The sequence below is a fragment of the Pseudonaja textilis genome, chromosome 10 (assembly GCF_049901715.1).
Source record: "Pseudonaja textilis isolate UNSWEBS1 chromosome 10, rPseTex1.2, whole genome shotgun sequence".
Lineage (NCBI taxonomy): Eukaryota > Metazoa > Chordata > Lepidosauria > Squamata > Elapidae > Pseudonaja > Pseudonaja textilis.
The window spans coordinates 11,069,516-11,096,783 of record NC_141999.1 but is presented as its reverse complement, the minus strand read 5'-3'; the positions used below and the strand labels follow the sequence as shown (position 1 = coordinate 11,096,783).

The 27,268-nt window shown below is 41.2% G+C and overlaps 2 protein-coding genes across 6 annotated transcripts in view; both read right to left on the bottom strand.

Annotated features, from left to right (window-relative positions):
* Positions 1-27,268, bottom strand: part of ZDHHC18 (zDHHC palmitoyltransferase 18) — a 53,927-nt gene that overhangs the window by 4,847 nt on the left and 21,812 nt on the right. Inside the window, exons 9-10 of one of the 5 annotated variants that reach the window (XM_087939698.1) lie at positions 19,931-20,016; positions 14,161-14,298 (exon numbers count right to left, since the gene is read on the bottom strand). In XM_087939698.1, coding sequence (XP_087795824.1) covers positions 19,975-20,016 — 42 coding nt within the window. In that variant the 3' untranslated portion in view covers positions 14,161-14,298; positions 19,931-19,974. Of the gene's footprint in view, positions 1-14,160; positions 14,299-19,930; positions 20,017-23,164; positions 25,484-27,268 lie in introns of those variants that run through there. The other 4 variants (XM_026702539.2, XM_087939699.1, XM_087939700.1 and 1 more) reach the window with 4 other exon arrangements.
* On the bottom strand, positions 12,730-14,167 carry SFN (stratifin). The gene has a single exon (XM_026702542.2). It carries the CDS (start codon positions 14,163-14,165, stop codon positions 13,425-13,427), a length of 741 nt encoding a protein of 246 aa, XP_026558327.1. The 5' UTR covers positions 14,166-14,167; the 3' UTR covers positions 12,730-13,424.

Here is a 27,268-nt window from a genome sequence, read left to right as displayed (position 1 = left end):
ACTGAAAACTTCCTCCGCTCAAGGGCCATTTTGAGACAGCTGAATTGCTTAGGGCAAATAACATCAGTGTGGACAACGCTGAGAAATCACAGAAACCACAAACTCAAGCATATTCAGTGTAGCATAAATACACTGATTTAACAGAAATAAACACAGTCCTAGTGCAAGGGCCGAAAAGTGCAAATAGCACATGGGATAAGAAGGACTACTAGCAGTACAGCAGGGGGAATAGTCCTCCCTCTTCACAGTATTGATGTAGCTTTGCCCATTCCCACTAACTATTCATTTATTAAAGATTAATCATGCCAAACCAAATGATATATGGATAAATTAATAGTAACCTGAAAGTATGAGATGAATATAATTGGTTAATCTAAATCCTCCTTGAAATATCACTGACCAAACAGTCCTGTTTCCATAATGCTTTTATAGTCCAAAAGCGCTCTGATTTAGCTGCCACCATAAGCATAGGTACCAAGCATGGGCTGTGATTAGCTTAAGTGGCTAATTGATTCAATCTCCCATCCCTGTTTTTCAAGGTCTCCTTATCAGGAGAAATGCCATCACAATTTGTGAATGAAGAATGGACAGTTTTTACGTTTTCTTATAGGTGTCATTACAGCAGGACTTGGAGTGGAAGTGCAGAGGTTTCAAGAAGCAAAATTAACTTGAGTATCTTAAGGGTCACCAGCCCATAATCTGTGAACCAGCACCAAGCCAGGGCATGAGAGCAACTATTCTATCTGTAGTATGCAGGCAGCATGCAAAACCACACCTCCTTCAGTCTGCGGACATTTTTTTTCTCCGTGGAACCAGTCCCTGGTGCCCAAAACAGCAATAGCACTTAAGACTTATATACCGCTTTATAGTCCTTTACAGCCCTCTCTAAGCGGTTTACAGAGTCAGCATATTGCCCCCAACAATTTTGGGTCCTCATTTTATCCATCTCAGAAGGATGGAAGGATGAGTCAACCTTCAACCTGGTGGGATTCGAACTGCCAAATTGCAGGCAGCCAGCAGTCAGCAGAAGTAGCCTGCAGTACTGCACTCTAACCACTGCACTACCGTGGCTCAGTGTCCCAGAAGGTTGGGGGGCCACTGTCTTAAGTCATTTCGAAGTCCAGGACAGTAGTTCTGTACCTTTTCTTCACCACAAACTTTTGTGCCCATGGATCATGGCCAGGGACCACCAAGACCTAAGTCAAGATTGAAACCATAACGTTTCTTCAAACCTTTGCAGACCCCCTGTGAGAACCACTCTAGGACATAATTCGACCACCCCACCCATAGTCCTGCCTTCACTCTCTTAGCTCATAGCTGCATTGCCTTTAGGGGAAACTTTACCTTGGCTGAGAAGACGGAACACTAACCTAGCAACTGGATAGTTCCTAATAAGCATCAGATCCGACAATACAGATGAGTGAAAGTGGTCGAGATGGCTTCACTCGTCCGTTCAGATTCCACTAGCAGGGTTGGAATTCCCTCTGAAAGCAGAGGACCTAATGGGTTAAGTTGTGACTAAGTTTTGAGGCCCAATGACAATCCCAGGATGGAGAGTAGGGTGCGCTGTGCCTCGAGTGTTGCAAACAGGGTGAGCAGGTTTAGGCTTGAGCAGCCCTGCCTCCCAAGACATTACAACACCAGACAAAGAGAGACCAAGGGTGGTGTACTCCCGGGAGAGTCAGTTTCAGAAAAATGCCAAAAGTCTCCCTGCACTTACATCACTAAAGAGACACCTCAGCAATCTGGAGCGAGCACTGAGGTCATTTTTCCAATTAGGGTATGATTGTGACTGGGAGTGTTGGCAAGAAAGAAGGAACAAGTGTGAGCATTCTCTTCAGGGATGCCCAAGCAAAGAGGACGGTGGTTTTGGGCACGTCAGTTAAGGATGATGGATCTCAAACCCTGGACAGATCCAGAGAGTCTCCTGCATGCTTCATGAGTAACATCTATATCTACACTGACATCCAATGTATCTAATTTATAGGAAATCTTCTAGCCCTATTCTCCTAAATCCACTTTTTTTCCCCCTATTAGCCACATGCTAGATACGGATATTTGCTTCGGGTCCTCCAAAGCTGTGCCATAAATGGCCTTCATTTTCTGGAGCCCACATAACAGGACATGAATACATGCAATGGGAGTCCTACCACAAGTCATGCATCATTCACAAATAAAAACGCTGTCCTCGACTTCAGGAAAGGGCCTCGCTCAGTTACATAGCAGGAAAAAGTCCCCCATCCCAACCAGGTGGAGAAGAATTGTTTGCCAGGTGCTTCTTTACTAGCTTCAACTTCCCTGCAGGTATCTGAAAGACCAAGACGTGATCCTTGGTGCCTCTGACAGGCGGGAAACGTCCTTCCTTGCCTGGGACCAGCGAAACAGCTCCGCTCAAACCAGCATTAAGGCAGCTCCTGATTTTCCCAAGAGATTGCGATTCCAGCTTGCTGATTACCCACACTGGTTCTACCACAACAATTTTGCCAAAATGAGAAATCAGGGATTAGACATAAACGCCCATTTAAAACAAATAAATAAATCCCTGCAGTTGCTCCTCAGACATGCAGCTTCCCAACAGGTGGGAGCAGTTAAAGATGGCCTGGAAGTCAGTTCTTTCGTTTTGTTGTCACAGCAGAAAATTTGTTCAGAAGAAATCAAGGGAGAAAGGGAGCAATCTTCATCTTGGGCAGGCTCTGTTGCTGCTCAACGCCCTCACCCCACCCCCTGGGGCTGCTGTCTCCTGTGTTCCACTGCCAGGAACCTGCAAATTAGGCCCCCAAGCACACCCTGTTCCTGCTTCTGGCTCTTCTGCGGGCTTTTAGGGTGAATCGCTTGGCCAGAGCCATTTCAAAGAGCTGTTGTAAAGCAGAACTAAGGACAAGTACCAATGTTTGCTCAGGCTGGGAAAGCATAATGGGAGCCTCCATTGGGGAAAAAAAAAATGTCAAAAGTCAGGATGAGCCTGCGCTGCACTTTGAAATGTTTGCCAAGGAACATAGACTGTGGCACAGCTGGCGCTTAGTGAAGTATGGAGGGGGAAAGCTACCGATCCCTGGCAGCCAAAGGAGAGTCTGGGTGGAAATAAGGATGGTTTCCTGAAGCTTCAGTGAAATGTGGAGAAATTGCAGAGGAAAACAGAACTGCCTTCCCGATTCTCCACAGGATTCTTGACCGGACGAAAGGCAGTGGGTGATCCCCACCCTCCACTCCCGTCGCTGCTGCCTGCAGCCATGCAACCTAATTGTCTGGGCCGGGTTTGGTTGCTTTCCCAAGACCTCACCGTGCCAGGATGCCTCCTTGCCTGGTTGGAAGCAGAATGCAAGTCTGCACTCGCTCTCTTCCAACTCATGGACCCTGCCTCGCTTGCAGTATGTCCCACAGGGTATGGAATCTCACGCGGGACACTTCAAGCTGTTCTGGGGGGACCCCCAGGAACAAGTCACGGAACAGCTGGCTGAACGATTTCTGCCCTCTGAAAAGATTGGTCTCAAGGCTGAGCTGAGGTTCTGTTTGCTAGTCCTCCAAGATAGGCAAGATCAAGAAACAGGCATGGAAGGGGTTCTAGAGTGCTCTTCAGTGGTGGGATTCAATTTTTTTACTACCGGTTCTGTGGGGTGTGGCTTGGTGGGCATGGCAGGGGAAGGATACTGCAAAATCCCCATTCCCTCCCCAGCCCACTAACCTGCTTTCCAGCTCCGTTCTCCTGTGCAGGGCAACCAGAGAAGACCCAGCCGATCAGCTAGGACTTGGGAGGCAGAGAAGAGATGGGGGCGGGGCCAGTCAGAGGTGGCAATTGCCGGTTCCCCAAACTACTCAAAATGTCCACCAGCGGTTCTCCAGAACTGGTCAGAACCTGCTGAATGCCACCACTGGTGCTCTTTCTTGTGTAGGGTGGTAGAATAACAGAGTCTGGAAAGCCTGTTTGATTTTTTCCCCCCTTCCTATGCCCCATCTTAGGCTAAAGATAATCAAGGTGGGGTTGTCCTGAGTTTTAGGAGAAGTTTTATATCAAAATTTATTTCATTCCTTATATGATTTCCATCTTCCCTTAAAACATTAACAGACTCCATCCATAATGGACTGAAAGTCAGTGTCTCCATTAGATAATTGACAGTCAAGCTGAAACTAAGTTAATAAAATGAGAATAGGAAATGGGGGGGGGGGAGTTTTTTTACTTAAAACTTCCTCAAAACCCCCAAATAAGTTACCCAGACCTAATCGACACATCAAAGGATAAGTCTGTAAACACAGAGTTAATTAAATTAGGTCTCCCAGCAGAACTGCATGTACACAAGAACATACCTACATGCACTCCAGTGTCACCCTAGAATCAGCATGTAGACAATTCCACATCCAGGACAAATTCCCCTATTTAACTATGTTGCTGTTCCCCATTTCTCTGCAGCTGCCCCTAAAGACAAACTCTTTGTTTTTAGCAATAAACATTTTTTCTTTCCTCACAGCTGTCTGGATCTCGAGTTGGAATCTCAAATTATTCTTCTAACAGTTTCTTTGTCATACTCCCCTTTTCCTCAAGAGTAAATAATATTTTCTTCAAGTCCCCCCCCCCAACAGCTCATTCCTTCCTTCCATATCCTGAAAGTCAACTCTAAATTCCCTTTTTTTCTACTGCAGGTTGGGCTTTCCCATGTCGGCTGGGGAATTCTGAGAACTGATGTCTACGTGTTTTAAAATTGCCAAGAAACCCTGCTCTTCTGTATCTCTCTTTGAATTAGTAGTAAAGGACGCCAGCATTGGCTGTTCACGTTCCCAATCCTTATCCCACTTCTAGCAGTGGTTGGACTTCCTTCCTGGATCATAGGGGCCAAATCTAACCAATCTTACTCCCATTGAGACTTTGCAATTAAGGATATTCCCTGGTGTGAGAGCACTTGAGAGCACATTTTTACAATGGAAATGTATTTGATACAGGAACTCTGAAGCCCGCTGCACCACAAACAGTTCTTTCTGTCCAGTACTCAATTGCAATTCATTTGTGCCAATGAATATGGCACCGATGCTAATTTGGTGGCTGCCGGTGCCAATCTTTGGACCAGATTGCATCAGCCCCGCCTTTTTCCCAATCAAATTACAGGCTCTCTTGTGCCTGTCCACTCACCCAGTGATTTGTATCAGCAATCTTCCTCTACCGGCATCGCCTATAAAGCATTGGTTGCCACATCCCTTCCTATCTCACAGACTGATTCTGAAGCAAGAAGAGCAGAAAGAGAAATAAGTGGGTTCTAGTGTAGCTTTCCCCATTCTGACACCTTCCCAGATCTGGGAATTCAGCTCCCGTAATTCCTATTCAAGGCTGGACCAGCGGATGATGTAACACTAGAAGAGACTATTTGCAGCTCAGGGTTGAACTGCAGGGTCCTTGGTGCTCTCTGAGCTTGTGTTTCAGGTGTCCCCAGCCCCTTTTCATAGTCTAGGAAAGACCTTAGCTACACAATGCACTAATACAGGGGTCTCCAACCTTGACCACTTTAAGACTTGTGGACCAACTCCCAGAATTCCTCAGCCAACAAAGGAATTCTGGGAGTCTCTGGGGAGTTGAAGTCCACAAGTCTTAAAGTGGCCAAGGTTGGAGACCCCTGCACTAACACACTTCTGGGAAGCGTTTAATATGCCATTATTCGTATGCACATCCATTATGGCAACTGCAGTTTTCCAAGGGAAGAGAAAATTGAGTGCCTGCTTAGCCATACAAGCTTTCTGGGGTAGTGCAAGGGAATAGAAAAGCTCTGCCTTGAAAGGAAGGGCATTTTCCCAATAATATGAAAGAGGCAACAGTCTGTTAGGTTGTAATGAAAACAAAAATATTGGCTAAAAGAATCTAATTTACTATTTTGTTAGTGGGGTGGAATTGGATCGTTCTTTCTTAGTTTCTGAGTAAGGATATGAAGAACTAAATAAAATCTCTGCAAAATCTCTTAGTACATCTTATCTTGTCCTTAAAATCTCCAAAGCTCCCACAAATACAAATATTATCCAAATGGGGCTTTGGAGAGTCTCCAAATAGATGCTGGTGCATACCCGCTACAAATCCCAGGTTTACACTCTGCTCCAAAATATGGGAAAGACGTGTAAAGCTGCCTTTTATCAGATTAAGCTATCTCTGCATCTGGGACTGGTGCGGATCTGTATTTTGATATTATTACTGCTTATTAATCCTTCATTGAATTAAAACTGGGGGTGTTTTACAAATTAAACTTTGGATTGTCTACACATTCACAATAGTGGTTCTGCCAATAAACCTTCACCACTGTGAGAGCCCAACTTGAAAATATATTCAAAAGTAAGTTAAACTAAGGTAAGCAAAACTAAATTTCCAGTTCTTCTCTACTGCTACAAGTAACAGCAGTTCAACAGCAAGTTAAATAATTGTTTAATGTTAATGTTTGCATAATACATTCTGCAACATTTTTCAAAGGCCTATAAAATATTAATATTCTAAACAAACTGCAGAATTAGTATTTTCATTGGCACAGAACTAGTGAAGAATTATGGGTGTGGTATTTTGACACCAGGTGCCCCAAATCCATCCTGAACATTGAAAAATTGTGCCATCTGAATGAATGGAAGAGAATAGGCTGAGCAGGCTGGAAGGCTGAGCAGGAAGCAAAGGACTAATTTTAAGCCCGAAACTTTTCCATAATCCACCACCTAATTTTTTTCGCTGCAACCTCAGGCCTCCCTCTGTAGCCAGGCACACCTCCCTCTCTTGCTGGCTGGGACGAGTTTGTAGCCGCAGGTAGATGACAGGATTTTGCTCCAATTAAGTGGTCAAGTTGAAACTCGTGAGAAATCCCAATGTAGTTGAAACTGTTTGAGCTCCACCCAGGTTTTAAGAGAAATTAAATGGGAAATGGGCCAGTTGAGAAAGTTGTTCAGCAATCCCACTTCCCAGCGAAACAGCAAGAAGTGGGTGTGGAGCCCTTTTGGTATGTGCTAAATTTTTGGATTCAAGTTTTTCCCCCCCCAAGGCTTTTGCTTTTGCTTGGAACTGCATTAATCAACCTGGTTTTTGATCCATTCCCCCATTTGGGATGCATCTTTGAGTCTGTTACAGACCAGCTTGTTTGCATAGAAGTCATTTCTTAACTCCTACCTGAAGTGTTTGGGCCTTCAAAGGCTCACAGCGCTTTTATTTGCCTGAATCAAAGGACAATGTGATGCGCCTCTCTAGTCTGTGTATAGCAGGGGTAGGGAAACTTGGCTCTTTTATCACTTAAGGACTTCAACTCCCAGAATTCCTGAGTGAGCCATAAAAGTTTCCCCATCCCTGGCCTACTGGTTTTTCAGTTTTTGAGGGGGTGGGGGAATCTAGGACATATGTCCTACATTTCTATATTAAACAGTCCTATTCAAGTCAAAAATTGATTTCCCCCACAACTGAAAAACCAGTAGGCCAGGGATGGGGAACCTTTTATGGCTCACTCAGGAATTCTGGGAGTTGAAGTCCATAAGTGATAAAAGAGCCAAGTTTCCCTACCCCTGGTGTATAGGAAGTGGTTGGAGCTCAGGTTGGCCATGGATATGCATCTACAATTCAACCAGACAATGGGCTCAGCTGTTTAGGACCACTCAGCCTTTCACCATTAAAAAGCATTTGTAGCCATCACAATCTTCCAGAATTTGCCCCCTTGGCTATTTTTCAAGATAGTCCAGTGTTGTACTGTACCCCAATCCACACATTTTTTTTTTGAAATGGCAAGAACAAACCACAGACCTCTATCCCACTTAATGTGGATAATAAATAGAAATGTGCAGATCACACTTTACCCAACTGTTCCCTAAGAGAAGTGATGGGAAAGAATTCCAAGTAAGGACAGTAACTCTGGGGTGCGTGTGTGTTTCCAATAGGTAATAACCCCTCTGCTCTGGATCATGGGACCAGGAAGGAGGATCCCTTACAATGGAGAAGACAGCAATTTACACGCGGTTGCCCAACTGTCTTTCCCTTAAGGAAGCAGTGAGGGGATTTTTTTCTGAATTTTTTTCCCCTCTATTCTCTAGAGCTCCCAACCTGTTTCTGAACTGGATGGTTTTTTTCACCAATTTCTCCCTCTAGTGCAAACTGAATCCCATTCTACCCAGTTTCTGAAGAGCTATTCTTTTGATGAAGACAGTCAAACCCATCCCAAACCTGTTTGCATGACTTCTAACACTCCACTAGGTAGCAAATACAAAAAGTACACATAACACAACATACAACAGATTATAAACGTAACATAGATAATGATAAACTTGCCTGTTTTCTGCCATGATACCAATGCACCCTTTTTTTTTCATGTTATTGTACCAGCTCTTTAGTCAAACGGAATTTTCATAGCTAAAATATTTCATTTTATAGAATTAGATAGTAAAGGAAGGAGTAGAATTTGCCTGCTAAATTTCTTTTTCACGGACTGCTGTTAAAAGCATCGGCTCAGAGCTAGGAAGAAATACCCCAAAGTATTATTATTACTTTCAAATGTATTTGTTAGATTTGAATCTCACCTTTTCTCTGAGAGCTCAAGGTAGCTAATAAGGAGGATGTCCATTTTATGCACGGCACGGTGGCCCCACAGAGCAGAACTGGCCCAAAGTCACCCAGGGAGCTTCTGTGGTTGAGAAGGGACTGGGCCGTAGGTTGTTTCCCAGTCCTAGTATACCATCTTAACCACTATCCCTCTCTGGAAATATAAACGCTGCAAGCATCACTCCAAGCGGTTTCTCAAGGCTGACCTCGCTGAAAGGAGTCTAACCTGTTTTTTTCCTCTCTCTCCAATTCCCAGGGACATCCTTAGGGCGTGGTTCGAAAATTCAAGATGGTGGTCTCAACAGCTAATTGAAACTCTGATAAAGGAGATATTATCTGTAGCTCAGGGCTGACATGAGGAGTCCTTGGTGCTCTCTGAGCTTGGTTGTCCTCTTGCAGACGTTTCATTACCCAAACTAGATAGCTTCATCAGGACTAGTTTAGGTAATGAAATGTCTGCAAGGAAATAACCCAGCCCAGAGAGCACTATGGACTCCTCAGTTGAAGTTCTGCTTGCTTTGTGAGCGTTCACTACATGTAGAAATATAGGCCCAGCTTTGATCGCCCCGACAGCTGCCTCTTGACTTTTATCACCCCAGCAGCTGCCCTTGGCTTTCTGGACCATACCATGAAGATGTCCCTGGAATGAAACCAAATTGCTCTCTAAGTCAGGAGCAAGAAATGGAAAAACTCATCCTGCTCCCATGAGGACCGGGTCCTGCCCACCGTGCTTCCCTACTTGCCAACTGTTACCCTTCCCATGCCTCAAATAGCGTAATTCCTGCTCATCAAGATGTGCCAGAGCTGGCTTAGAACTATATGTAAACCAGCTGACACAGGCAGAGAAATAAAGTTGATGATACTGGATGAAGCTTATCTGATCTGAAACGCCAAGGGAGGGGACATTGCTTTAATCTATGTAATTGCACGGGTTTAAGAAGCCAGATAAGAAGAACCATTTCCCAGTCCAGCAACATACACGTAGCCGAGAAATCTGAAGTTTCAATCTCTATCTATAGGGGAGCCCTTCAGAAATACCGGCATCTTTTTATCCTCTTTTCACCTGGTTTATGAATAAACTCAAAACCCACTTCACTAAATTAAACTGAGAAGAGGTTGACTCCGGGAGAAGAATTAATCAGGGCACCACCCAGAATCTTAAAAGATTATATTTAAATGAATAAGCAGATGGTGCATCCTACACACCAAACAGTTTGTAGATTCTTTCAGTTTCTTCTCCTGCACCTGTGAGTTGATTGCTACTGATCCAGTTGCAACACCAATGATCATTTATCTTGTCCATATGTTGCATTCAGCCCAATAAGAGCCTTGCAATAGAATAACAGGCCTGCATAAAGGACAGTTATTGCACTGAGTCAGCAGTTGTATCCTTGTGAAACTTTCCCTACTAATTTTCTCTGTGCAATTAAGAATCTTTAGTGAGCAAAGGCCTTCTTTTTTTTTAATCAGCCATGAAATGGTTGGGAGGTAGGTTGAGGGGGCTATTGCATCAGTTTCTCCAACAGCGTCTTTTGGGGGTGGGGGGGAAGTAAGATAGTTGTAAGATCTTTGGATACTTAGATACTTTCAAAAAGTGAATAGTTAACCCGTTTCTGATAGTGAATTCCAGAAATTAAGAGGCAGAGAAGATGGCCAGTGATTGTGTGGTTCTACAGAGGTCAGAAGTGTGAGAAAGATGAAATAAGAGAAAGATCATTAGAGTATGTCACGTTATTTTCAAGCCGCTTTTCATTTTGGTAAGGTTTATGCAGAAGATCTCCCTGGTACATATGCACCCATTAAACACCAGGATTCCCAAGTTCTAGAACAAAAGTGAGCCATCTTTTCAGTTACAAGGATTACATAAATTGATATATGTGTATGTTACTCCCAAACAAACAGGTGCAACATTTTATCCCATCTGGACTCCTTGCTAGAACTCACCTCGTTATCCTTTCTTGCATCCTCAAGCACCTGTCCTGCCTTTATGGTTGTTCTTAATAGTGTGGCAGGTGCACATCTTCTCCAGCCTGCCAGAAGGATACTAGAACATTCACTGCTTCCTTGTATCAAGCCAGGTCATTGGCTCAGGCTGGCCGAGGAATTCTGGGAGTTGGAATTCACAAGTCTTAAAGTTGCCAAGTTTGGAGACCCCTGGTCTCATTCAAAACCATTTCATGAGCTTTTAAGAAGAAAGAAATCTCAGGCTGCCTGGAGATGTTAGGGAGTAGACTTGGGAACCTTTGCATGTAATCCTGAGACATCAAGATGAAATGTCCTAGTTCTTAACTGCCTGGAGTGAGGCACGCCCTATTCCAGGTTCACACAAGCCAAAACTGCCAACAGTGTCTGTGTGCATTTTATAAAGCAACTGTGCAAAGAACGGAAATAAAGGTTGAGAATGCTAACATTCTAGAAGTTTCTCTTGCAAATTGAGGAGGTGGAATCCCTTGCGCTAGATAGAAGTGGTGAAGTTTCCTCTTAGGTCATGATACTGATCTGGGATCGGGATCGTTTCTTCTCATTGGATCACGAGCATCTCAAGGTCTTCAGGACCGGAGCTAATTAACTTCTAGCTGAGTTCCTGTCCCCAAATAAATGTGAGGCTAGCTTGCCACTCCACCAAATGGTAGTTAGTTGGGTGAGCGTTTTTTTTTTTCTTGACCTCAAAAATAAATGCAGTATGGAGACATCAAGGACAGGTGAAATACTTGCTTGCTTCACTTGGTCTGCTAGAGCAGAGGTCTCCAATCTTGGCAACTTTAAGACTTGTGGACTTCAATTCCCAGAATTCTCCAGCCAGCATAGCTGGAAGTTGAAGTCCACAAGTCTTAAAGTTGCCAAGGTTGGAGACCTCTGTGCTAGAGAAAGCCCTAGCCTATGTATGGGCAGCAGAAGTAAAAACACACTCACCTCATTTCATCATGTAGTTCTGAGATTGGATGTTCAAAAATAGATGGGTGCACGGAAGATTTCTAAGAATGAAGTGAAAGCTGCATTTTTTCTAAAGTAGTGAAATTAAAACTAGCCTTGACAATTCGTACAGGTGTTGGGGAATAATATTCTCCAAGGAGTCTTCCATAATAAAAAATAAAGTTTCTCTTAAGAGGAGTTAGTCCATAATAACCAACTTAAGACAGGAAACTGTCGTAAATTAAAACAGACTGTTGCTCCATCTAGATCAATTAACTCCTAGGGATGGGAACATTTTTATTATGCTTTATATATATTTTTCTTGCTTGTTATATCTTTATCCTTGTTTGATTTTTGGCTAAGCTTGGGCAATTGTTTTAAAAAGCCCTCTTTGTTGGCTGATTCACCAGGGACTGAAAGAGGAGTAATTCTCAGCTCTGCTTAGAGGTTCATGGACAGAACATGGGACTTCTCGCATGCCAAATATGTGTCCTCCCATAACCTACCAGCTCGGAACAAAGAAATCAGTCGAAGACCACTGGTTCACCTTTCTTTGGCATGAAAGGTGGATGCTCTTCAAACAGATCTTGAGATCCACCTGAAAGTGCTAAGGAAATTAAGCAAGAGACATATAGACTTTTCTGACACTTTGTTTCCTGAACAATCAAGAAGAAAACTAGTTACATTCATTTTTTAGGAAGATCAATAGGCTTTCTTGGTGTTTAAGATAAACCAAATGTGAGCCAAAACAGCACACAGTCATATAAAACCCCAATATTCTCTGGTGCAAAAGGGTTGGTCTGCATCAGTGTAGGATGTAAAAAAAAAAAAAAAACCCAATCACACCCAGTCCAAAAAAGAAAAGAAAGCATCCATGAGTGGGATTTGATGCATGTTCATGTGCTTCCTGAATAAGGGAGCAGCATTTGTGGTCCTGGAAAATACAAGCGTGGAGAAGGGGGGTGCATCCTTTTCCACTCAGATCAAAAAAAGTCCTATCCTCAAAGCTATTTTTCAGGGTTGCTTCGCAACTCCCCCCTTCTCTTTTCCTTTTATTGATGAAACCTACACAATGCTGCTCTTGCTCCAGACATGCTGTTCTCCCACCTCCACCCGTAAAGCCTGCAGGAGAACCTTGGATTTCAGAAGAACAGGGAAACGTCTAACATGAATCAACCTGCTCACCATACCTTTTGCTTCGACTTGTGTTCCTACCTCTGAAGAGGCTCTAAGAGGCCTCTGACCTGGAAACAACCAGACATGGAACTGAAGACCAGAACTACAAAAGGCAGGCATAAATGTGAAATTTTATTGGGGAAGAGTATTGCAGCAAACCACCACAGTAACACCACAGTAACAAGAGGCTCTCTTGAGATTGCTAGCTTTAACCCCCTTAGAATAAATCCTCCCTCCCACGTTCACACAAAGGCCGTATATCCAACTTCTGGCCCGGAGTGAGAAAACCCCACAGAACAAAAGCAAGCACTGGAGAAAGCAAAGACAAGTATTCTTGTTTAACTTGGTTCAGCTACTATTTTGGTATCTTTGCCATGCAAAATAATGTTTAAGCTTTTGGGTTTTAGGTTTGTTCACAGTTAAACATACAAATTATATATATATATATATTTCTCTCCTTCCCATACCAGGAGAACACTTGTATTAACCAGGTGCTGTACCAAACACAAGAGTTTATGAAGAAAACAAAAAAACCCAAGCAAGGAGTTCCAGGCTGCGGTGAGTCTAGCAGATGTCACATACCAGGAAGAATGGGGCCCAAGGACCAGGGTAATCCCAAAGCTGTCACATGAGGACAAGTGGATAAATGCTTAAGTCGTTTATGAATCCATCCCCTTTTGCTGTCAAAATCCCGTTGAAACTTTCAGGAGCTGGAGATGCGTCTTATAAAAAAATACCATGTGTTGGAAAAAAAGAACAAAAGAGGAAGGGAGATGTGGAGTTACCATCATTCTATTGTCTAAAAAGTTCAGTTCTTTGGCTCTTCACCCGCTTCTCCGCCTTCTTCTCCTGAGCACTCTGCTGTCCATAGTGTGAGATTGTCCCTGAGAAGTTGCATGATGAGAGTGCTGTCTTTGTAGGAATCTTCACTGAGCGTGTGGAGGTCACCCATGGCTTCATCGAAGGTCGTCTTGGCCAGCTTGATTGCCTCTTCTGGAGCATTGGCAATTTCATAATGGAACACGGAGAAGTTAAGAGCAAGGCCCAGGCGGATAGGATTTGTGGGTTGCATCTCCTTCTTGCTGATGTCCATTGCCTCTTGGTAAGCTTTTCGGGCATTGTCAATTATCTGCTTTCGATCATCCCCAGCAGCCACCTCAGCCAGGTAACGGAAGTAGTCGCCTTTCATTTTTAAATAGAACACTTTGCTTTCTGGGTCGCTAGCTTTCTGAATGAGATGCTTGTCTAAGAGCCCCAAGACCACATTGCAAACGTTCTTCAGCTCTTTCTCGATCTTCTCCCGATATTCATTGACCAGCTGAGCTTTGTCATCTCCTTCCTCCGTCTTGTGCTCAATGCTGGAGACAACCCGCCATGCCGATCTCTGACAGCCGACTACATTCTTGTAGGCAACCGAGAGCAGATTGCGTTCTTCATTAGAGAGTTCGGCTCCATCCTCTACTACTGCCTTCATGAAATCAGCCATATCCTCATAACGCTCAGCCTGTTCAGCTAGCTTGGCTTTCTGTACTAGGTGATTCCTGGCCATTGTGAATAGGCAGTGATAGGGAGTGCCGGGCAAGGAGGCCTATTTGGAGAGGAATCAGGCAGCTGCTAGCAAAGCTGTCGGAATCTCTGCTGAGTTTAGCTGCTGGGATCAGCTTTTGGCTTGGCGTCTCAGCCTGAAGGAAGAACAAGGCGTGGTGAAGCTCTCCGCGAACCCTTCCCCCACTTCCTTTCATGCAGCCTCTCCTTAAAAGGAGTTGCAGTGATTCACCTTGGAGCCAGAGCGTGAGTGAGTGAATGCATACCTGCCTAGGATGTGGAAATGCAGCCTTTTGGGAACTTCTTGAGCAAGAGGTTGCTTGTCTAGGTGGAAGCTTTGGCCAAATGACGAATCAGAGAGTATGATAGGACTATCCTTCCCCTCCAGGGGGCAGCACACATGTACAGCATTTCTTCAACCTGAGCTGCCTCTGGTCCTGATCCTTGCTGTCTTTGCATCTCCTGTGTGAGCCAGTATTCTAGGGAATCTCACACTTAATTAAATTACTCATTTTAAATTAGATTACTTGTGAAACTGCTTTCTTTCTAAAATTAAGGAAGCATGTATATAATGGAACATAATCCACAGAGTTCAGAAAAATACAGTTAATGGGACTAGTAAAATATTCAATTAAAGACCTGAAGTATTTTTTTAACCTCCGGGTTAAATTCAAATTATTGGCTCAAGTTTAAAACAGAAAAGCATGTAAAAAAAACCAGCGCTGTATCTAACAATTACTTCATCAGAATGAGGGCAATGGAGTGGACTTTTCTAAGTATGTCTGTGTTGCATGAACATCTGTACAGACCTGTTACAGTCTCAAGTGATGATCCATATCTATGAAAGACTAGCACCAGATCAAATTTATCACATGCAAAATCTCTACTTATAGATAGTCCTTGCCTTATGCACCTTCATTTAGGGACCATTTGAAGTTACAGTGACACTGAAAAAAGTGACGACTGCTTTTCACACTTATGACCATTGCAACATCCCATGGTCATACGATCAAAACTTTGGTTGCTTTATGCCTGTCCTGGAGTCAATGTGATTGACATTTGTAACTTCCCAGCTGGCGTCTGGCAAGGAAAGTCAATGGGGGAATGCCAGTTTCATTTTAACAACTGCTGTGATTTGCTTAACAACCATGGCAAAAGGTCCTAAAATGGAATAAATCTCACTTAACAGCCACCTTGCTTAGCAACAACCATGGCAAAAGGTCCTAAAATGGAATAAATCTCACTTAACAGCCACCTTGCTTAGCAACAGAAAGTTTGGGCTAAATTATGGTTATAAGATGACTACCTGTATTCATGTATTTCTAAATACCTCCTCAAGAAAATTGTCTTATACAACATCAGCCTACCATAAATGGCTGGTCCTCTTCAAGGGGAAACATTAAGTCATCATTCCAATATAGAAGAGTGTCACTATAAAATGGTCAAGAACTAATTTCTATTAGCACAGAAGTTAGGGTCATGAAAAATTGCTCAAAGTTGCAGCTGCTATAAGTTTAAATATACCTCTCGAGAATGGAGAGGTATATTTCCCCATAAAATACAGAGAATTAGATGGGATGATTCTTGTGGCTTTCTACTCCACGAGTCCATGATTCAGGTTGCAACAATCTCTCATTTTCACATTATTTGTTATCTGATCCTCTGACTATGGGGATTTGGAGAAATTAGATCAAAAATTATAATTCAATATAGCCTCAGTTTGATTTGTTGTTCAAACATCCATAATATATAAGATTGTATAACTGTTGGTATATTTGATAATGCTTAATGTCCTATACCATAATATAGCTGTTGTTCTTTGATGTTTATGTTTTTCCCTTGTTTGTTTCTCTCCTTTCCTCCCCACCCCCACAATTTTACATTTTGTTATTCTAGGAGGTAGCTTGTTGGAATAACTTAGACTGAAATTTGTAAGTAATGAATTACATTGGCACCCCTGATATTGTTTAAATAAAACAATTAGCAGGGATGTGGGAACTGAATATTAGATCTTCACTCTGCAAACCATGCGCTCTAGAATTGAACTGCGGCCCTTCATGACTCAACGCCAGCTTATTTCTCAATTTAAAAGATTTAAATGTTAAAATATGAGTCACACCAAGCCACGCTATTTGTTCAATAACTCACTATCATGCTTTCCCCAACCCGGCACCATCCAGATGTGTCCAGACAATGACTGCTGGCTTAAATTTCTGGGAGACGCATTTCCAATTCATCTGGAAGGTGCCTGGTTAGCAAACACCGGTCTGGTTTTTCAGATCCCAAGAGAAAGGGATTTTCAGCCTGAGGGTCTTCTCTTGTAGTATCTTGGTTCTGTTATGCAGTCATGACTATCCCTTCCTCCCTCTGTGAATATTCAACTTAGCAGGAAGGGGGGATACACTCATAACTCAAGAAGCAATAGGACAAAGTGAGATGTTTGCTACCACTCAGATACCATGTATGAAGCTGGCAAGTTCAAGAAAAAAGAACCCCTTGGATTTCTAGAAAGAGCACTAGTAAGGTAACGTAACAGAATTTTGAAAACCTACCAAAGTGATTCTCCTATACAATGTATACCTGGTGTAATCAAGCTGGAGTTACTCTGAGTGTCTTTTTTACACCTCTGGATTCAAGAATAAGGGATTGTTTGCTCCCTTAAATGTCCAACTGCCCTGTCCACATTCCACAGGTTTGTTGAGAATTCCATTGCATCAGAAAAAACAGTATGAAACTAAACAGATCAGTGATCTGATGGTAAATGGTGGCATCTTAAGATAGCAAAGATTTTAAAATCATGAGGTCAATAATTCGTAGAGCAAGGCCTTTATGTAGTCTCTTTGGGACAGAAACCTAAGGTACCACCCAAAAAGAAATAAGGCCTACAAAAAGTTCAGAGTTGGCTTAATACAGTTGATTGCAATTGAAGTGGGACAGAAACCTGAATGAAAAATGAATTCAATTTCAAAATAAATATGTCTTGACCTTTAAAAAGGCTCCCCATAAGAAGGAGCAGCGTTTAAATTACCTAACTACTCAGCTACTCAAAATCAAAGAAAGATGCCCCATGCCCTACTAACAACAAACATTTTCCCCCAAAATGTCCAAAGCAAAATTATTGGCAACTATCTGCATTCCCTGCTTTTAAATAATAAACCTGTCTGTCCGTCCATCCATATACCTCTATGGACATTGCACTACAAAAGATTTTAACCAATGTTTTCTGCACCTTCTCTGCAAGGAAACAATAAAATAGTTGGGGGTCAGAATTCAAGCTGCTTTCTAAGGAAAATACCTTCTGATTTCTACTGAGATTTCCATAAAGAAAAGGGTAGGGGGTTGGGGAAGAATGTAACACTATGACAAATTGCTTCCAAGCACAGCCTTAGGTGAAATCTATCAGCTCACTATGTGCAAGGGATGGGCGAGGCTGATAACTCAGCTGATCCAGTTTGAGAGGAAAGTGTTCCATCAGAGTGACTCACAGCAGATCTACACCCGGAAGATGAGCAAACCTTGTCCCAGCATTGTAATTCTTAGTGTCTTAAGTAAGTGATTGAGATCTGCACTTTGATGAGTTTTCCCACCAGAGCATGAGGAGATAGCAGGAATGCCTTTGGAAGGAAAGAGTTGAAGGCTTCTAATATACCTGGCCACCTCCAATGGCCTTTCAGGAAACATCTTTTCTATAAGGAATGACCAAATTCACAGATGGATGGAAATGGAGGGACCGTGAGACAATGGTTCTCCAGCTTAACTTGAAAAATCTGAATTGTACAGCATCCCACAGATGGCTATATGCATTCTGTTAAAGCAGGGATCTTCAAATTCGACAGCTTTAAGACTTGTGGACTTCAACTTCCAGAATTCCTCCTCCAGTCATGTTAGCTCGGGAATTCTGGGAGTTGAAGTCCACAACTTTTAAACTTGCCAAGTTTGAAGACTCTTGTGTTAAAGATTTCCAGAAGGAAAAGCCCATAAAGATAGATAACTCATGGTCCATATATTGTGATTATGGTCAGCTTCCTATATTGTCAACATACGTATTGTTAATATTAGCAATATTATAACACAACACTGTCCCTAAAAGCCTTTGCGGCAACTGTAATATGCAACGCTGGCTTTCAGTTAGAGTTGATGCAGCAGCAATGTGGCCAAGTCACAGCTCTGATTAAGGCTATAGAGCAGGGGTGTCCAACCTTGGCAACTTTAAGACTTGTGGACTTCAACTCCCAGAATTCCTCAGCCAGCTTTGCTGAAGTCCACAAGTCTTAAAGTTGCTAAGGTTGGACACCCCTGCTATAGAGCTAGGTAACAATTCATGAGAAGCAGGGGAAAACTGGACTATATAGGCAGAAGTCACCAGATCAGCTAGTTACTATCAAGTGAATTAAAGTTATGGTCCTATCACTAGTCCCCAAATAAGAGCCAATTGCTGTTTTGTCAGCTTTCAACCATGCAAAGGGTGTGTATTAATACTGTCAAGTCTTTTCTTCTAACAGCAAAAATCTTGGGACAAGTAAAACCCAACAAGAGCTTTTCAAAGCCAGCCTTAGTTTTGCAGTATTAGAACCACTAACCTGATTTTCTCTGGTGGTGATCCCCTCTTTTCTCATCTGCATTATGTAGGAAGATGCTTATAAAATTTCAAGGTGACACTCAGCTACAGTACATGTCCTTGATGGCAGCCATCCCGAAAAAACACCACCACCCTATCTGCATCAAACCTATCAGGTTCAGCAACATGGTGGAAAAATAGGTTTCACTGGAAAGTCATATTTTAGCCCATCAGCATTTTCATTCTCACCTTAGGGAACACCTGAAAATGTTGCAGTCCCAATTGTTGGTGCCTGAATTACAATTTGAAAACATATTTAATATTGTTTATATGAAGCTAAGCCTGTGATCCAGAAACATCAGCAACTTGGGGGGGGCAAAAACCTGCACAGTAGGGTCTATGTTGCTTCTTGTATGGTTGTGAGAATCAAGACTAGCACTGGGAATCCTGAGGGTCACCAGATATTGCTAAACTACAACATCTAGCAGTCAATCGTGCATCTGGGTCGTCCTCAACTTACACTGGGCAAGGCAGGATTCACTTAATGACATTTCATTTAACAACCGCAGTGCCAAAAAAATAAAAGATCGGGTGCGGCTCACTTAACAACTGCCCTGCTTAGAAATTCTGGTCCAATTGGGATTGTAAGTCAAGAACTACCTGTATACATTCCCTACAAGTCAACCTCTACATGGGAATTGCTGACCAGGGTACTATTTAATCTTCGTTCCTGAGATCAAGGCGAGGCTCTTGATGTGCTGTGTTAAAATGAGGCCCTTTAGGCACTCGCTTTCCTTAGCTATTTTGGTTTCTCCCTTCTGCAGCTAAAGAAAGGGGCAGGAGAGATTGGAAGCTGGACAGGGCCTGTCTCTTCCTCACCCCAAGAAAAACCCCAACAGTTCTCAACTGGAACACATCAAGGTTCTTTTCTTACATTTTTTCCTCTAGCTTGGAGGGGGGGAAAGGAAGAAAGAAAAAAGAACTGAGTCAGGAAGTAACCAGCCCCCTTTTAGGGCCGGGCCAGACAGGCTGTAAAGGTAGCACTAAACATGAACCCAGCTATTCCCAGTTTTATGCTGCTAGCCAGTAGAGAGGGGGGACTAAGATGATAGCTGGGTCGTTGGTATGATATGTACAGAGCCTTTTGGAAATTCTGCTTGTGAGGTCAACCTTCTAGTCCACTTACTACAGTATGAAGATGTCCCACTTACCATTTGCTGAGGACATTCCTCCCAATGGGTCTTCTATCTTGGAGTCAGGCATCTACTGAGGCAGGGTGGAGCCAAGCCAAGATCTTCTAGCAAAAAAAGCAGTGTTTTCCTGAGAAAAATGGAAGATAACCTCCCATCTCAACAACCTGTGGCACATAATGAACCACGGTGGCGCAGCGGTTAAGAGTGCAGTACTGCAGGCTACTCCTGCTGCCTGCCGGCTGCCTGCAATTTGGCAGTTCAGCTCTCACTTGGCTCGAGGTTAACTCAGCCTTCCATCCTTCCAAGGTGGGTAAAATGAGGACCCAAAATGCTGACTCTGTAAACTGCTTAGATTGGGCTATAAAGCACTGTAAAGTGGTATATAAGTCTAAGTGCTATTGCTATAATGGCCATGGCTTGGAAGTGATGATCTGCTTGGCTATCATTGGCCTAGCAGCTGTGCTGTGAGACTGCCTACTTCCATTTGGCCTCCAAGCCAGCATCTCTTTGCAGTTTGGGCTGTGAGAGGCACAAGGACACTGGCTTCAATAGTAGTTCCTTTTTGTTTTAAATGGGTTGACCAACCATAAGATGTGAAGCCTTGAAATCGATTACAATTATGGCTCTATGTATACAAATGGACTTGACTCTAGCAATGCAATAATGGCCACTATTTTGGAGGAATCCCTACGGGCTCTTCACATATTTTTTAAAAGCATATTTCATTTTACAGTAGAATATGATTTGCTATAAATAAGTCTTCAAGACACAGCCTTTTTTCCTTCTTCTATCCTTGACTGATCAAATAAGTACATATGCTGTGATATGATACAAAATTCAATAAACAGATTTCTCAAAAGCTACCTCTTCAACATTTATCTAGTACTTGCAAGGACTGATGATGCTACTTAGCTGGGTTATGAAATGCCTGCATGAAAACAACCAAGCTCAGAGAGCACCAAGGACCTCACGATTCAACCCTGTTTCCAATTTTTTCTATTACCATAGTTGCAAGTTAGTACAAATTCTTTTTTTTTTAATATTTTTTTATTTTTTTAAAAAAAATTATTGGTTTTTAAAACAAACATAAACAAACAAAACATAAAAACATCAGGCCATCTTCCATATATGTACCTATAGTATGCCGGTTGGTTTACAAATTGTTTTGTGCTTCCATTTCGTAGTCTTCAATTACAATTACATTGTATATGATTTCATATTTTCAATCCAATATTAAATACATTGGTATCATTATTAATCAATCATTTGACTGTACCTTTATTCATTCATGCTTTAGGAAATAATCATATTTTACTTAATTTGTTTTGTGACAATTCATATTATCATCCCAAATCTATCCTAAAATCATTTTGTAGATATAATAAGGAAAGAATACAACTTTATATATTTATTATTTTCTAAAAGTCTAGAAAAATGACAAAAAAACGTATAGATTTGAAAACAGAGATATTTTTATTGGGAATTTTTCCTGAAATATATAGTAAAGACTTGAAATACCTGATTGTAAATATATTAACAGTGGCTAGGATTGTATTTGCTAAAAACTGGAAAAATGAGAAAACACCATCACAGGAAGAAATCATTAAGAAAATATTGGAATGTGCTGAAATGAGCAGATTGACATTTGAAATTAGAGAACAGGATGATAAACAACCATTCTATCAATGATTAGACAATAAAGTATAGTAACGAAATATGTAGACTTTTAGAAAATACTAAATATATAAAGTTAGTACAAATTCATTAGCTTGTATGCCAAGACAAACTTGGTTGCCACCTAAAGATGAATTACTGTAAGTTTATTAGTCAACAGATCAACAATAATTCTAGAAAATTTATGTGGTTGTATTGAGAATACTCCACGGCTGACCATTTCTCTATCAGACATTTCTTGAATTCCAGTTTCAAAGAACACTTGTGTAACAACTTGGCTATACAAATAACAAACTATTTGCTGCCACCTAGTGGTTAACATATTGATAGAATATATTGGAACATTGATATACAGGTAGTCCTCAACTTATAACAGTTCATTTAGTGACTTTTCAAAGTTACAATAGCATCGAAAAAAGCTACTTGTCACCGTTTTTCACACTTCCAACCACTGCAGTATCCCCATGGAAACCTGTTCAAAATTTGGATGTTTGGCAACTGATTCATATTTATGATGGCTGCAGTGTCCTGGGGTCCTGCAATCATCTTTTGCAACCTTCTAGGAAGGAAAGAAAAGGGACGCAGTGGCTAAGACGCTGAGCCTGTCGATCAGAAAGGTCGGCAGTTTGGCGGATTGAATCCCTAGCACTGCGTAACGGAGTGAGCTTCCGTTACTTGTCCCAGCTTCTGCCAACTTAGCAGTTCGAAAGCATGCAAAAATGCAAGTAGAAAAATAGGGGGCATCTTTGGTGGGAAGGTAACAGCATTCTGTGCACCTTTGGCCTTTAGTCATGCCGGCCACATGACCACAGAGACACCTTTGGATAGCGCTGGCTCTTTGGCTTTGAAACAGAGATGAGCATCGCCCCCTAGAACCGGAAACTAGCATGTATGTGCCAAATCTGTAAATGTAAACCTTTACCTATTAAAGAAGGAAAGTCAATGGAAAAATCAGATTCACTTAACAACCATGCTACTAACTTAACATCTGCAGTGCTTCACTTTATCAATAGGTCGTAAAGAGGAGCAAAACTCACTTAATGTTTCACTTAGCAACATAAATTTTGGGTTCAATTGTGGTCATAAGTCAAGAACTACCTGTACTTCAATATATTTCTAATATTTCCAGAGAGGTGGAAATCAATGGAAGAAAGTGGGAAAATGATATACTCAAAAATGAAAAGGTTTGACACTACCCACAATAGGATTGGTTGGTGAAGATCATGGAACTTTTGGACATGGCTGACGTAATCTTTATATCATGTGCATGCTGTTGTATTATGACCTAGATATATTTCTTAGCAAATCATTTTTGATGCATCACTTTTTATTATATCATGTTTTTCTAAAATTTTAATATTGAATTTTATTAGTGATAGTGAATCACTCAGAGAACAATGTGCTGAGTAGTCTAAGTAATTTAAGATTGGGAGAAACAGGTGAGTGTTCCTTGAATAGTGATAGATAAAACCTGCAGTGTTCCAGAGTATTGTAAATAATAGTGCCTATTATGAATTTTCATAGCTGTGACTACACCAACCATATTTGAAATGAAAACAAGACAATTCTTTTCTAAAAAAATATATATAAAACTTTATTAGATAAATTTATTCAAATACAATAAAACCAAACATTCTGCTTATCACAATGTAAGACAGTGTTCACTCAATCTGACACTTCTTAAATTATTGTAGAATAATCATTCACACTTATTAATATATCACAAAATTTCATCTAATTATATACTACAAACATAGTTGCATGTAATGTTGTCAATTTCCGTCATACCTTTTTATTTGACTTTATTTTGTTCCTTTCATGTCTACCTTCTAACCAACTGTACCAAAAATTCCAGATCTCATAGCACTCTGACTCCTCTTTGTTTTTAAGTTCCATTGACCACATGTCCATTTCTGCACGTTCCAAAGTTTTCTTTATAATCATGAAATTGGAGGGAGTATTTTCACATTTCCAATTTTGGGGAAAGAAAAGCCTTGCTGCTGTTAATATATGGAGTAAAATATATAACTTTTTACTAATTTTTTGTTTTAAAATTCCTAATAAAAATATCTCTGGTTTCCATTCAATTTTAACTTTTGTAATTTCTTCTGGCCAATTTCTAATTTTCCGCCAATAGTTTTTTGATTCTGGGCAAGTCCACCACATATGGTAGTAGTAGGTTCCCTGCTTGTAGCCACATTTCCAACAGCTTGCAGAATTATTAGGAAACATTTTTGCAAGTCTCACTGGATGTAAGTGCCAATGATAAAACACTTTATATAAGTTCTCCTTATAAGTTGCTGACAGTTAATTTATAATTTATTTCCATAGGTTTTCCCAATCTTCCAAATTCATACTGTATCCAAAGTTTTGGGTCCAGGTTATCATTGTTTCCTTCAGTTTCTTCTTCCCATTTATATCTTAACAAATACTTCTACATTTTGGTCATTTTTCTCTCTGGCCCCTAAAACATTTGGATATACCATAGCTTCCATGGTTGACATCCAGATTGGGATCTTTGTATAATGATTTTTTAATTTTTCCCAAACCCCTAGTAATGTATCTCTAATTTGATGTCTTTGAAAATACGAATGAAATTTATTTTTCCCTTCCCATATGAACATGTGCCAGCCAATCTGCAGGTCATGTCCTTCTAATATTAATACTCTTTTATTCTTTAGATTTACCCAATCTCCAATCCATGTTGTTACTGCGGCATGATAATAGTTCCCAATCTGGAAGTCCGAACCCTCCCTTGTCTTTACTATCCTGTAGGAGCTTTAGTTTTATCCAGGCCTTTTTCCCTTGCCAAATAATTTTTTTAATTGTTTTGTTTAATTCTTCAAAGGTTTTACCTAATTTTATTGGAATTGTTTGAAAAAAGAATAATATCTTAAGTAGTATATTAATCTTAATAGTAGCAATTCTCCCTATCAATGATATCTGAAGTTTACCCCAATTTTCCAAATCCTTTTGTATTTGTTTTAGTAATTTCTCATAATTATGTTTTGATTGATGAACATATAGCTGTCAACCACACCCCGAGATATTTTTGTTGTTGTTTGAATCCCCAATTTCTCCTCCAATTCCTCCTTCTGTTTCACCATATTCTTTGTTAATATCTTTGTTTTTTCTTTATTTATTTTTAGTCCTGCCACTCTGCCAAATTCTTCAATTTCCTGTAGCAATATATGTCCTGTTTCCAGAGGATCTTCTATGATGAATACCATATCATAGGCAAATGCTTGTGTTTTATACTCTTCTGTTCTAATTCTCAGACCTTTTATTTCTTGGTTATTTCTAATCTGTGTTAATAGTACCTCTGCTGCAATGATAAATAATAGTGGCGATAGAGGGCACCCCTGTCTTACTCCTTTTGATATATCAAATTTCTCCATTAATTCGCCGTTCAAAATTATCTTTGCTGTTTGAATGGTATATATGGATTTGATCAGATCTAAAAAAAATTCTCCAAAGTTAATTGGATGTAATTGATTGATAAAAAATTTCCAGTTCAGATTATCAAAGGCTTTTTGTGCATCCATAAAACATTAACGCCAATTGCTTGTCTGGATGTGCCTCGTAATACTCTAATACATTATCGGTCTGGTGTTATTTCTTAAATTTCTCTGTGGTACGAATCCATTTTGGTCAGGGTGTATATATTCATGTAAATTTTCTTAACCCTCTCCACAATTATTGTAATGAATATTTTATAATCACATTAAGTAATGAAATCGGTCTGTAGTTTTGTATCTGTTGGTCATTGGTATTCTCTTTTAAAATAAGGGTAATATAAGCTTCTGTCCATGAATTTGGGAGTTTTGTCGAAAACAAGACAATTCTTGCTGGATCCATCTGCCCGTCATGCATTCAGTGATGACCAGTTTTCTCTCTCTAGAAAGTCCAGAAAGAGGAGCTGAAGAAAACATCACTTTTTTAAAAATCAAACACACGTCTTAAACAGACAAATGTTCAATCTTATTAGGAGGAATGAGAGCTCCTGTCAGAAAACAGCTGTTTGGGAATGCTGGCTATGGTAACCTCTCAGCAGTGGAGAAACAACCATTGTGATCTTGATCATTTGGGGCAGACATTCTGATTGGGAAGGAGATGTTAAATCATTTCTATCCTGAATAATCAGTTGTTAGATGTAGAGTTTCCAACTTGTATCATTACCCAGAACACATCCATCCCTTGAAGTGTTCCAAGTGAAAGGTAGTGATAGCCATTTTTCTGTAAGTTTGGCTATAACCACTTCCTGACAACATAGCAGACAGGAGAATTAAATCTTTACCTTGATGCCCTAAAGTCCTGAATAACACTATATGTAGATGAGTTCTAATAACAGCAATGACTGAGCATAGTATTTGTCCTATCAAGAATGGAAACCATTCTGAGGGCTAGTTGCTGATCTATTTTTAGAACTGTAAAGCCCATCTTTTCCCAAAACAGCACAGCCAGAGAGAAAGTTTGCAAACATATCTCATTATATTCCTCTCCTCTCCACAATTGGAATGTAAATTTGTACACAGAACAACGTACAGGACTGAGTACAGGACTGGCAAGGTCAAGTAAGTTTAAGTGTAAAGCAACTGACCAAGGACCTTGCTCCCATGTTCTATATAAAGCACACAACTGGAGGCATACATCTCAGCTCTGGATTTTTCCAAACAATTTTCAGGGCTGTATATACTCTGCTTTAGGAAAACTCAATATGGTATTTCAACAATACCTCAAATTCCCAGCCCATCACACAAGAACAGCCAGATCCTCTTGGATTAATATAATGGCTTTCACATTCTTGGATTTAGGCTTACATATCACAATAATCCACAATTTCTTTACTGTATGGTTAATTGGTTAAATAAGCTATGTTTGGTTTCCTTGAGCAAGATGAAAGCAGTTCAAAAATTCTTTGGCTGGGTTCACTGCTAACATTAAACTGGAACCAATGCGTGAATGTTGCTTTATGAGAGCAATCCCTCTCCAGATGGCCATTATACCACATTTGCATGACATTGTGTGAATTGTAATTAATCATAGTTGAAGCAGCATCCAGAACACATAAACCTTGTACCAGTGGTGGCTAACCTTTTCGGACTTCTGTGCCAAAAATTGTGCGTATGCTTGCATGCTCGCACTTGCGTGCCAGCACCCAGAAGACAATGTGCGCCCTCCCACCCCCGATGCATTCGCACGTAATCCCCACTCCCACACCCCCTTACCTGCACTGTGCCTCAAAGGTTATCTTCGGCTCGTTTGAGGCCTTTTTCGGCCTCCCAAAGGCTTGAGGAAGGCTTCTCTAGGCTGAAAACCAGCCCTGTTTTGTCACTTCTGGTATTTTTGGAAAAACAGGAAGTGATGAAACGGGGCTAGTTTTCGGCCTGCAAAGCCTACAGAAGCCTTCCTCAAGCCTCTGGGAGTCCAAAAAGGCTTCAAACTGGCCGAAAATCAGCTGTGGGGTGCATACATGCGCAGTGAGGTAAGTTTGCCTGCAGCTCGCATGCTGGCACAAATGGCTCTGCGTGCCACCTGTGGCACACATGACATAGGTTCGCCATCACGGTCTTATACCATCAGGTTTCAACTATTGTTGACTGTTCCATTTTGATGACAGCCACTACAAGTAGTTCTTGACTTAAGACCACAGTTGAGGCCAATATTTCTGTTGCTAGGCAA